At 34.8% G+C, this 13,123-nt stretch overlaps 1 protein-coding gene across 1 annotated transcript; it reads right to left on the minus strand.

Moving 5' to 3' along the window:
- Positions 1-5,816: 5,816 nt before the first annotated feature.
- On the minus strand, positions 5,817-8,090 carry LOC132190441 (peroxidase 45-like). Its single transcript, XM_059605432.1, has 4 exons — positions 7,875-8,090; positions 7,590-7,787; positions 7,335-7,500; positions 5,817-6,223 (listed from the first exon to the last, which is right to left on the minus strand). The coding sequence occupies exons 1-4, from the start codon at positions 8,088-8,090 to the stop codon at positions 5,817-5,819; spliced, it is 987 nt and encodes a 328-aa protein (XP_059461415.1).
- Between the last annotated feature and the right edge of the window lie 5,033 nt (positions 8,091-13,123).

The following is a 13,123-nucleotide window of genomic DNA, read 5'->3' on the forward strand; positions in this document are numbered from 1 at the left end:
ACATTGCCGATACCCACAACATCTAGGGCCATTCTGTCAGCCAAGTACACCTTCCCGAAATCTCCAGCCACATAATTTTTGAGAACTTCACGGATTGGTGTGGTGTGAAAAGAAGCCCCTGAGTCAAGACCCAAGAATCAAGAGGACTGTCAACAGATAGAAGTAGGGCATTGTGCACTTCTTCTGTTACCAAGACATTTGCGGCATCAGTTTCAGTCTTCTTCTTCAGCTCTCTACAGTTCTTCTTGAAGTGGCCTGTCTTGCCATAGTTCCAACACTCAGGTTGTCGTCCATACCTAGATTTGCTCCTACCCTTCCTAGACTTAGATCTGCCCCTCACAAAGTTTCTGTCTTGTCCTCTGCCTCGAGTCTCGAGGTTTAAAGCAGCACCAGAACAAGAGGCTTCACCCACATCTCTTCTGCGAACCTCTTCACTAAGAATCAAATCCATGACGTCTTCATAGCTCAGTTTACTCTTTCCTACAGAGTTACTCACAGCCATCCTCACTACTTCCAAGCTATTTGGCAAAGATGTCAAGACGATCAACGCGCAAACCTCATCATTAAAATTAATTTCCACTGACGACAATTGATTTGTGATGGTGTTGAACTCAGTGAGATGATATGCCACCGAAGCCCCTTCTACCATCTTTAGGTTGAACAATTTCTTCATCAGATGCACCTTGTTGTTAGCCGACGGCTTCTCATACATACTGACAAAACCTCCATTCGACCTACTGTGGTCTTCTCCTTTACAAAGTTGTGTGCAACTGATTTTGACAGTGATAACCTGATAACTACTAAGGCTTTATGATCAAGTAGGTCCCACTCGCTATCATACATGTCGTCGGGTTGTTCAATTTGTACCTTCCAATACCCAAAATCTTTGCCGTCAAATTTCTCGATTCCCATCTTTCCTTCTTCACCTGCCATCGCTCCCACTCGAACCAAAAGCTCTAATACCAGTTGTTAGGAAATTAATCATATTTCCTAAGACTCATGAGATGCGAAAAATAAGAAGAATACGGAATAACAAAGATAAACAATCACACACGACACAAAGATTTAAGTGGTTCGGCTTAACAAGCCTACAGCCATTGGCTGAGATGACCCGAAAAAAATTCACCATCAAAAGATAAGTACAAGAGAGTAACAGGGCGAGAAAACCACTCAAACCCAAAGCCCCAAATACACCCAATTCTCACTTTGCCCAAAGGAGAATAATAACATAGCTCCCGATCGGCAATAATACTACGCCAAGCATAAGAAGGCTTATTTCCAACCGTGGCAGACATAAAAGATCCCCGGTGAAAATATTTTGCCGCAATAATCTTTGTCGCCAAGCTCTCCGGATTTTGCATGATTCTCCAGCTTTGTTTTGCCAGCATAGCTTTATTTAAACATATAATGTCTCTAAAACCCAATCTACCTTTAGATTTAGCTAAACTCATTTTATCCCAACTCATCCAATGAATTTTTTTGTCCTTCTCTGAATGCCCCCACCAGAATTGTTTCATCAATTTGTTCAACTCCTTACACAGCTCTTTTGGGAGCAAAAATATGCTCATACAATACGTAGGGATTGCCTGCACCACCACCTTTAATAAGATCTCCTTCCCTGCTTGAGAGAGGAAATTTGTCTTCCAATCGATAACTCTCCTTTTCACCTTCTCCGTCAAAAAATGGAATTCCCTTACTCGAGATTTTCCCACAAGCACGGATAGTCCTAATTAAGTGTCATAACGCTGTGACGCCGGGATCCCCAAAAGAGACAACATTCCATCGCGTACAGGTTGAGCTGTATTTCTGCAAAAAAACACAGCAGTTATGTCTTTATTCAACCGTTGTCCCGACGCACGCTCGTAGGAGTCCAGCAAACTCGCTAGAAGCCCCTAATCCTACGGTGTAGCTTTACAGAAAAGTAGGCTATCATCCGCAAAAAATAGGTGATTTATCCGCATACCTCTCGGCGACGTTGGGACCCCACCAAGTAATCTAGTACATTCTGCATGCTTTAACTAGGCGCTGAAAACTTCCGCACAAAGAATAAATAGGTATGGCGAGAGAGGATCCTCCTGATGAATTCCTCTTAATAAAGTAAATTTTCCCACTGGCTCGCCGTTGATAAGGATGGAGTAATTCACTGTTGTAACACATTGCATTACCATGCCCACCCATTTGTCAGAGAAACCCATCTTTTTCATCACCTTTTCCAAAAACGACCACTTCACCCGATCGTACGCTTTGCTCATATCGAGTTTTAGTGCCATGTTGCGCCATATTATCATGTAATGCTTTGTCAAGTTTTCTGTAGGAAAGAAATTAAGTCTGAACCTTCCGGTGACAGATTCCATATACTCCGAGGTGTTTAGTGATTGGATTGGTGAAGTGCAAACCAAGGCAGAATAAAAGCGGCAGGAAGCAATAACAGGGGAAATTGTACGGCTCATATTTATATGATAATTAATGAGGCAGCTAATTAATTATAGCTATGCAATGCAGCACAGGCAAGTATATATGGTGTTTACTGTTGGATATCCTATTTTGGGTTTAGAGTTCGACCAGCCTGCAATTTCACATTAGCTTTCCTATGAAAAACGGGGGGACCGTATTGTAGCTTTTCTACTTTAACCTTAGAGTTTCCGTGTTGTTTGGGGAAAAGGATCCTCTCCATTTCAAAATCCCTTCATTTCCTCCATTTAGTGCATTTTGAAGGGTAGTGTTGTCCAAAAATTTTAATAAGGGTAGTGCAATCAATGCAATACCCTTCACAATGCACTAAATGGAGGAAATTGAGGGATTTTGAAATGGAGAGGATCGTTTGGAGTCTCCAGTCAAGCTGACATTTCAAACCATTCATTACTCACCTTCGCTTAAATTATATGTCAATCATTTGAGATGCCACTCATTACTCCTCCCCCGCATTTTTTTTTTTTTTTTGGTAAGCTAAACGGCAAAACAAAGTGAATGAACACTTTTCTGATCATGAGCTTTCAGCCAATGAATTTAATTCCTATGTGGCTTGTTTTTTGGAGTTGATTCTGCTTAGGAATTTAATTCCTAAAGGCTTAGTGAATTAAAATAGTATTGGACTCAAGCATTTAATTCATATAGGCTTAAGTAGTTAAAAGAGCTTTGGACTCACAAAATTTTCCTAAGAGCTTAAGTAGAGTTAAAAGTGCATTGAGCCAAAGAAATAAAACCCAAGCCCAAGCCTTGGGCTTCTAAAAAAGGAGGCACATTTGTGACAATAACTCCTAGTTCTACTAGGATTCTAGAAGCTCTTTTCCCACATCTCCAAATAAACTCAAATCTATAAGTAGAGGAACTTAGAGAAGCATAATGCATACTTGTGAGTGCATAAAAGTTGTGAGGGATATTAATATTCAAGAGAGAAAATTTATTTTTCTCAAGTTTATTCTTCTAGCTATTCTCTAGAATTGAGAATAGTTTTGTCAGTCTAGGCTCATAATCATATTCAGTAATCAAAAAGAAGATTTGAAGGTTGAATCAATTCCTCTAGAACATCAAGAACGTGCTCATCATCATTCAACATGCAAGAAAAATTTCAAGCAAAGTTATATAGCCCTACATGCCTAGGAGAGGCCGAATTTGATTGTAAGTATTACGAATTTGTGTATTTATTTTTTAAATCTAGTCTTTTTAGTCTAGAAGCAAAAATCTCTGAGATTATTTTGTTGATTGTGCATGTTTTTTGTGCAAGATCCAAACACTATATATTTGTGCTAACAGCTAAGGTACAACATTTAGAAAGAAAATTATTTCACTAGGATGTTTCTCCTATTGGTGCTATATGGGTAGCAGTAAACCAATTAACCAAGACCACAAATTTTCTACCAATTCGACCAACCTTAGTGTCAACAAACTGAGTCGGATTTACGTGAATTACATAGTTCATTTGCATGGTTTGCCAATTTCCATAGTAACAAATTGCGACCCCCAATTCAAGTCGAAATTCTGGAAGAGCTCGCAAGAGGTTATGGGAACTTAGTTGAACTTTAGTACAACGCTTCCTCCCCCCCAAAGACGGATGAACAGTCTGAGAGGACTATTCATACTTTAGAGGATATGTTAAGGGAAAGCATGTATGATGTAGCACGGCGTGGTGGGGTCGCAAAGACAAACAAAATAAGAATCAGTAACTCTTTTCAAAACCAAGAGTCAATAAAGGATTCAAGGTAGGATAGAAAAGAAAAGCATTCTCACAATGTTTCTTATTGTTTTAGAAATTGGCTTCATTCAGAATTCAAAATTCTACATGTTATGTCTTTCATCACCTTAGGTTTCGGTGTGAATGTATCATTGTTTGGGTGGCTTTAGGTTGTTTCTAATATGTTCTGTTTAAAGCCCCTCTTGAGTGGTACGTAACAGATAGTCTCAGAGAAGTCTCAACCATATGTGACGGATAGTCTCAGAGAAGTCTCGACTTTCTCCCGTTCAAAACACATTATTACGGAGACATGACTCAGAGCAACAAAGAAGTCTCAGCCTTTTTCAATTCGTTCAAAGCACCTCACCACAGAAACATACCACAAAGCCTAAGAGAAGTCTCAACCTTCTTCTATTCAAGGCCCGTCATGATAACGGAGACGTAACTCACAATCACAACAAGTTTATGTCCAACCATGTGCAAAGACTGTTCAAACCCAATCGCGATGTGACCTATGAAAAAACTGTCAAATGTCACAAAGTTAGCGATGAAATCTTAACTGAGCTAGCAAATCATTGGCCCTATACCTTTTTGGCATAAATGACCTCTTGGCTATTTTACCCTCCAAGATTGATTCATAGATTGGAAAATCGTCAAAGTCCAATGGGCCCAAAAGTCATCCATAACCAGTCTTTGGATCTTGCTAGAATTAATATTTTGGGAAAGCTTCACTTTAGCCCCCTAAACTTCCACCCGATTTTACAAACCCCCCTAAACTTCCAAATCGCTCGCTTTGGACCCCTGAACTTTGAATTTCTCTCAATGTGGACTCCTCTGTCAAATTTTAAACATTACATGACATTTATACCCCTGACTTTTATATAAAATTACAACCTCCAAAACGTTTTTTTTTATTATTAAAAAAATTTAAAAAAAAATGAAAATCAGGGATATTTTGGTATTTTTTTGTAATTTTTAGGGCTAAAATTGACGGAAGGGTCCTAATTGAAAGCAATTCAAAGTTTACAGGACCAACGTGAGATATTTGAAAGTTCAGAGAGGGGTTTGTAAAATCGGATGAAAGTTTAGGAGGCCAAAGTGAAGTTTTTCCTAATATTTTTGTAACCCCGCCTTTAAAAACAAGGTGGAAGTTGTATTAATATCTAATCTACCACTTGACATTACAATGCAACGGAAAATATAGTAATCAATTTTCTCCTTTTAGACATCATAAATCCCTAATAGAATATACTAGAGCTTCTATTTCATACTATATAGTCATTATCTACTATAATACATCAATATGAAGTCTTTATTTCACATAATCAAGATAGATCATCATGATTGATACATTATAGTCTTATCAAATAGAATGCACAATTCCATTACCAACTACGAACAATAATTTATAAGTTCGTCGTTTATAGTTTATGTGATAATCTCATTACTTACACCTTAAACCATATTCAACTCAACTTATAGACCTTACATGTATATAATAAATAATAATTATTAAAAACATACATGGAAATAATTATATGCTCAATGCTCATTAAATAAATTAGTGAATAATTAAACAACTTTATTCAATTAAGACTAAAATGTCATACAAAGTTATTGGAGTTTAGGGCACCATCCCTAACATCTAGTTCGCCCTCGTGCAGTCGAACCGAATCTCGCCTTGATTTCCAGTCTTGACCCCGACTCGGCCTAGTTTGGTAATAGCACTCACAAAGGCTTGTCCAAAAGCTCCATTGTTTGATGCAAATAAGTTGACCGTTGGCCTGGATCTTGTATCTGTAAACAGCACCTGATCAGAGGTGAAGAGGCCCTTTCCTTGCTGAAGGTTTCTGTAGTAGGCATTATCAAACGTCCGGGGTGTGGTCGGGTCCATATTGATGGCTATTCTCGGATCAACGTTTATTGGACACATCTGTCTAAGCTGGAGAGCATAACCCAAATTTAGTGTCGGGTCGATCCGGTTTTGAGGGCTGAATCCGTAAATCCGTTTGGAGAACTTGCCACAATGAGAGAACCCAAGTGTGTGTGCACCTAAGAGAAACACATATAAAACTTCAGGAGCTGGATATATAATATCTTGAGTATCCTAATCTTCAATGACATATTATTTTCAATGAGGCTGAGCATATTATTATTTGTTAAAATATAAATTAAAGAGGAAATTTTAGAAAAAAAACCCTCTGAACTTCCACGTGTTTTAAAAGTACTCTCCAAAATTCAAAAACTCTAAATTAAGAATATCAAATTTTCAATTTATTTCAATTACTCTATTCTGTTAGGATTTTCCATTTATTTTTTTCAAAATGTCCAAAATACCCCTTTCTAAAAAAATAAAAATAAAAATTGCAAAGATTTTTTTTTTTATAAAAATAAATATATAAGCATTTGAATCTTTTTTATAATAAAAAATGGGGTATTTTCGAAAACAAGATTTAACAGAAAATTTTAACGAAAGAGCGTACGTAATTGAAAGAAATTGAAAGTTCAATACCCTTAACTGAGAGTTTTTGAACTTTCAGCGAATACTTTCAAAACGCGTAGAAATTCATGAGGGTTTTTTGAAGTTTCTCCTAAATTAAATGATTGAATTAATCATCACTTGTCCCCTTAAGCTTTTAGGGTGATGGGTGATTTAATATGGTTTTAGTGCAAAGGTTTTGAGTTCGAACATTGTCGATCTCCACCTCCCATTTCAATTAAATATTTTACGTCAATTCAATTATTAAAGTGGAGTTTGAGCCACACGTGAGTTAAAGTGTTAGAACATCAATTAAATAATTGAATTAATTATTTCTTATCAACTTAAGCTTTAGAATGAGTGATGATTTAACATTGTGGGCCGGTAGAGATGTCTCCTAAAATAAAATAATTAAAAACTGTAAAAGTGTTTAACTAAATTATTAAATGTATCATTTTATATGAACTTAAATTTTTGGAATAAATTAATGATGATTTAGCATAAACTTTTATTTAAATTCACAATTTTATATTAGCTAATTAAGTTTTTTTTTAAATAAGTCAGAATTTGACATGGTATTAGAACAAAGCTTCTCCTGAGATCGAGCCTCGTCTCAATCAATCATTTATTCCCTATTTCAATTCAACTGTTGGTTCGTAAAGAGATCAAAGACAAGAGGTATACCTGATAATGCAATCATATCTGTCTGGGAAAGACCATGTAAGCTAAACATGGAATTGAGCTGGTCTAAATTGAAAGTAGGATGAGGAAGTTGGTTTTGAACACTAGCAATGGTAGATATCCTCCCATCACGCCTCCCCAATTCAACTGTGTATGATGGACCCCCTGCCTGCATTATATATATATATATGATTATTTTTATATATCATTTTCCAAAAACATTTCTCCAGAAAATACAAATTGGAAAGAAAAACTAACCAATACAACAACATCTCTAGTGGCAAGAGCAAGAATATCAGCACAGGAAACTTTGTTTCTGCACTGAGGATTACTATCAACAGCTGCTTTAGCTTTGATTACAGTGTCAAATCCATCACCGGCAAGAGAAATGTCATCAGGATGATCCTTCTCTGCTTTATTACTTGGTGAAGAAATCAGCACTGAAGCATCACAACCCTATACCAACCAAAAAAAATTGATCATTGAAAAAAAGAAAAACAAAAAACAGAATATTGTACTAGGTTAATTAATTAGGCTACAAACCCGGACAAAGCAATCATGGAAAAAGAGCCGAAGAGTGGCTGGAACAGTCACAAATGTCTGCTGGAACTTCGTTGCGACAGCTGATCGCACCAAAGATTCAACATTAGGGCATGTGTTTTTGTAGAAGTCGCTGCGGAGTTGAGCTGAAGTTGTAGGTAGAAGGAGAGGGAGAAGCAAAAAAGATACAAGAAAAAGGCTGCGAGTTTCCATAATCATTTTGCATGCTACGTATAGTACGTGCGGTTGAGGAGATATTTATATACGAAAGATGAAGGCATAAAGGATTGAAAAAAGAAATGGGAAGGATAATGGTGGTGGTGGTTGAAGAGATAGAGGTGACAAATAATATATTTATTTATTTATTTATTATGATTATATATTTTATCATGCACGCACAAAATAAGTTAAGTATAACGTAACATGGGGGGAAGACTTTTAATTAGGAATGATTGGAGCGCTGGAAAAATGGCAGGATCCATGGAAACAATGGGTAGGACAGGGGGAGAGAAAGGACAATTTTGATTTCCTTTTTTTTAAGCGTTGGATAATAAGATTCTCAATAATTTGGCAATCTCATTAGTCATTACAACTGTACATGTGCACCTTTGCCAACTCATTTTTATCTCACCGAATGATTTCCACCGCCAATTCTTTTTAAGAGCACTAACATCAGACACTCTATAACTTATTTTCTTCCTTACAATATAGAGAAAATATATCTAAAAAGAAAAACCACAAAAAAAGTCAAGTGCGGCAGCTTTTCTATTGCTTTCCTAAACATTGAAAATGTTACAGTGTTACCCAATGTGTAGGGAACCAAAAGAGCTTTCATATACATTATGTTAATATAAATATTTATCTTTCCTCTCTCATTTTTCATCATTTTGCCTTTCATTGGGGATTGTATTGGGATATTGTAAAAAATGAGAGGGTAAGTGTAGAACTTGTATTTTGTAAAGAAATAATATTTTAATAATATACGAAAATGTAAGGGAAGCTATTGTAAAGTGTATTTGAATAAGGAAGAAAAAAGTAATTTTGTTTCTTAAATTTAATAAAAATTAAAGGGAAGCTGTTGTTATTGCTACACTTTTCCAGCTTCCTTTTCAACCCCTCTAGGAAGGTTTCATTTTACAAGTAAAGGTTGCCCATGGTTTCTTCATAACACCTTTGCTACTTGAGGAATGGGTCACGGGACTATTAAGTTAGTTTTATATTTTTCTTTGGGTCGCTCACCAAGTTAATGTAAATTAATCAGGTACATGATTTTATTCGGAATAGCGAGAATTAATGCATAGAGATGCATAAGAAAGAGTTTAGGGTATAACTAGTTAATCCCCTAGCAACACACCCCCAAGTCCTACTGGTGTTAGGACTTTGCTTCTAGTTTCACATGGACTGGAACATCTACTCCAAATCCCGGTTGGAATGGCTTTTCTCTTAATGTACTAGGCTTATAAATAGACAACTTTGTTGCTTCACAAATCACCAATTCACCCTAGTTCTTCATACTTTACTAAGAACTAAACATTCTTTAATACGTTCAAGAATAAGTACAAGTTTTATGAGGAGCAAGTTGACAGCTTACTCTCCGAGTTATATTTACTTATTGGCCGGTGAGAGGATTTGAAGGCCTCATGAGGGGTTTTTGACGTGGCAAAAAATGTGATCAGCCTTAAGGATGTTGATCAACATCCTTAAGGCTGATCACATTTTTCTAAGAATTGAATGAGCAAAATGAAATACATTTATTATGATTTTTAGCTACTAGCTAGCTCAGCGAATCAAGAGATTTTCAGTTTACACCTTTGTTTCCTTGACTTTCTTTCTTATTTCTTATTATTATTTTTCCCAAGACTTTTTCTCGAGAAGATTTTTTAAATTAATACAATTAAAATAAATAAATACCACGCATGACAGGAATTATAGACTAGTTATTATAATTGCAAGGCCAACTTTTTTTTCTTTCTTTTTTTTTTTTTAGAGAAAATTACACTTGACCCCCCCCCCCAACCAAAGTTATGGGCAATTTTCAATTCAACCTCCAATGTTTCAATTTTTGCAATCCCAAACTTTCAAATTTTTGCAATTCGACCAATTTTATCCCAAAATTCTCATATTGCTCCTAATTTTTTATTTGAAAAAATTACAGTTTACCCCCCAAAGTTGACAGTGTTTTTCAATTCGAACACTAAAGTTTTAATTTTTTTTAATTCGGCCAATACTATCCCAAAATTCCCATATTGACCCTAATTTTTATTTTTTATGAAAAAATAAAAAATAAAAAATAAAAAAAATAACAAATTTGCAGGTGCAAAAATAGCCAAATGGCCAAAGGGGTGGCTACGGCCACCATGAATTTTTTTTTTTTTTTAATCTTTTATAAAAAAAATTTTAAAAAAAAAAAAAAATTAGGGCCAATATGGGAATTTTGGAATAAAATTGGTCAAATTGCAAGAATTTAGAACTTTAGGGGAGTGCATTGTAAAAATTGAAACAATAGAAGTCGAATTGAAAATTGTCCCAAACTTTGGGGGAGTAAAGTGTACTTTTTCCTTTTTTTTTAATTTCTATTCAATATATAAGAGGGAAAAAAGGAGAGGCAAGCAGGCCAACTTCTGTTTTCAGGTGAAGGGTGATAATTGAGAAAATGACGAAGCAATTATAGATTTCAAAGATATTTGCAGTTATCGATAGCATCTCAGATAGAGGGCCAACTTTGCCCTAATTTCCATCCAAGTAGTGATTTTCTTAAGATCAATTTGGTTATATATATATATATATATATATATATATGAGCAGAGAGACACAAAAACATGTAGGCATGTGCAACTAATAATAATAAAACAGCATGCCTATCACCATAACGTGCAAGTAAACATTTTATTTTCATGCTACAATTAGTGTTGATGAGTTTATCATGGTTTATGTCATGCATGTTTCAAACAGCTCATAGATTCCCATAAGTTCAAATTGGACCAGATTATATGCTTTGACATTCTTCCTTTTCTAATTTTAAAGCTTCTTTTAAGTGCATTCTGGCACTTTCTATAGTAAGAAAATCAAATAAATATTTTTAGAGTTTTTTTACCAAATAGACCGGCTTTTTGTTTGGTATAACTTTTTAGGTAATAAAACTACTTCTTAAGCTCCCTAATGTAATTTCCTTGACACAATCTCAAACGGACTCTTAATAAACTTTTATACGATTGTTATACAAATAGAATGACGTGATAATAAAAATCAGATCTTAAAATTTTTTTTTTTACAAGTGCTAATCTAAGAGCATTCTTAGCAGCCTCACCACCAGCCTCACTATTTTAACAATTCACTTTCACTATTCCATTTAAATATTCTTTTTCAAATATTTGTTTATTATTTTTTTTAACTATTAAAGGAAGAGAGAGAAACGAAAAGCAAAAAGAAAGAGAGAGAAATAAGTTGTTTAATCAATAAGTGAGTGAATAGTAATTTTTAAATTTGGTGAGTACTGCTCATCTCACTACTTTTTTTTTTTTGTTAAAGTAGTGAGACTGAAAAGTGGACATTTGGTTCATTTTGGTTAGATTGCCTCACCAAAATAACCAAAAAATGGTTTTGGCAAGGCTGCAAGGAGTGCTCTAATAACTGATTCATTATCATATCATCAAGTTGTAAGGGAGTTGTCTAACATACCACACTATTATATAGCATTATTCTTTTAAATTATTAAAAAAATGAGTTGGAGCGATCACTACCCAATTGCATATGATATATACCATAGTGAGGTCATGCATTTTTTACATGACCTTAAGCTCAACTAAAGAACATACCTAGCTAGGGTATGACTTTAAGCTCAACTAAAGAACATACCTTAAGCTCAACTAATGTCTTGATAAAGAGTGATTTCACATGCTCTCCCATGGCAATGGCTGTCATGATGAATTAAAATAATATATGGCCTTAACTACAAAACAATACCCCAAAAAAAAAAAAAAAAAAAAAAAAAAAAAAAAAAGACCCACCATGAGTCTGTCTCAAGCTTACTATCTGATGTTGCCACAACACCAAAACGCACCCAATTCATTAAAGTTGAAGAGATTTTCTCTATTTTAGTTGAAATGAAATGTATTATTTTACTATTAAAATCTTATTTTGTTGGATATATATATATATATATATATATATATATGACGCATGTAGTGAAATCGAATATCATTTAAAAAAAAATTTAATTCGTTAAATAAAATAAAGAGAAATGCTAATACTTGACATAGCTTTTAAAATTGCCACCGGTTCAAGATTAAGAGGGTGCTTGTTAACATCTCTTTTTTCAAATAAATCAACATCAAAACATTTTTATTTTTTTATATCATATCATTCACTTTTTATATCACATCATTTACTTAATTTTCACTACTTTTCAAATAAATAAAAAATCACTATAAAACAAAATATTTGAACTTTTTAATACCACTTTTTCACTTTTCTATACTAATTATTACACTCTTTTTTTTTTTTTCTCTCACCAAACATAAACATAGTTTGGGGATGGCATGTTGTTTAATAAACAACCCTTAAATAGCGATTCATCTCAAATCTAATGATGATTTTAAAAGTTAAACCAAGAAGTATGGATGTGTGTAACACACGCAACCGACACTTCTTTCACCAAATCATGCCACCTCATCTAAGATTTGGATCCAATTCCTAATAGGATTAGCCTTTTGGGTTAAATACTAAATTAGTCATTGGGTTTCATTACTTTATTTTTTTCTCCCTAGGATTTCATTACTTTATTTTTTCCCCCAAGGGTTTCATTTTTATCACAGGAGATCCCTATGGTTTTGATAATAGACCAAGTTAGTCCTCTGTCAGTTGACCGTTAGTTAACTTAACAGAATTCCACATGGACCAATCAAATGTTGACACGTGGCACCTACTTAATTTTTTTTAAAAAATTAAAAAAAAAAATGTATTTTCGAAAAAAAAAAAAAAAAACAAAACAAAAGAAAAAAAATTGGGGGTGGCCATCTGGCCGAATGGGGGTCGCCGAGCCACCCCCTTGAAACCACCCCCAGTGGGTACTGGGGGTGGCTCGGCCCAAAACCACCCCCAATTTTTTTTCTTTTCTTTTTTGTTTTTTTTTTTCGAAAATACATTTTTTTTAATTTAAAAAAAAAAATTAAGTAGGTGCCACGTGTCAACATTTTATTGGTCCACGTGGAATTCCGTTAAGTCAACTAACGGTCAACTGACGGAGGACTAAC

The sequence above is a fragment of the Corylus avellana genome, chromosome ca8 (assembly GCF_901000735.1).
Source record: "Corylus avellana chromosome ca8, CavTom2PMs-1.0".
NCBI lineage: Eukaryota > Viridiplantae > Streptophyta > Magnoliopsida > Fagales > Betulaceae > Corylus > Corylus avellana.

Coding starts and splice junctions, on each gene's coding strand:
- LOC132190441 (XM_059605432.1), bottom strand. CDS start 8,090: ATGATTATGGAAACTCGCAGCCTTTTTCTTGTATCTTTTTTGCTTCTC. Junction 7,788..7,874: donor TCCATGATTGCTTTGTCCGG/GTTTGTAGCCTA, acceptor TGGTTGGTATAG/GGTTGTGATGCTTCAGTGCT. Junction 7,501..7,589: donor CTAGAGATGTTGTTGTATTG/GTTAGTTTTTCT, acceptor TATATAATGCAG/GCAGGGGGTCCATCATACAC.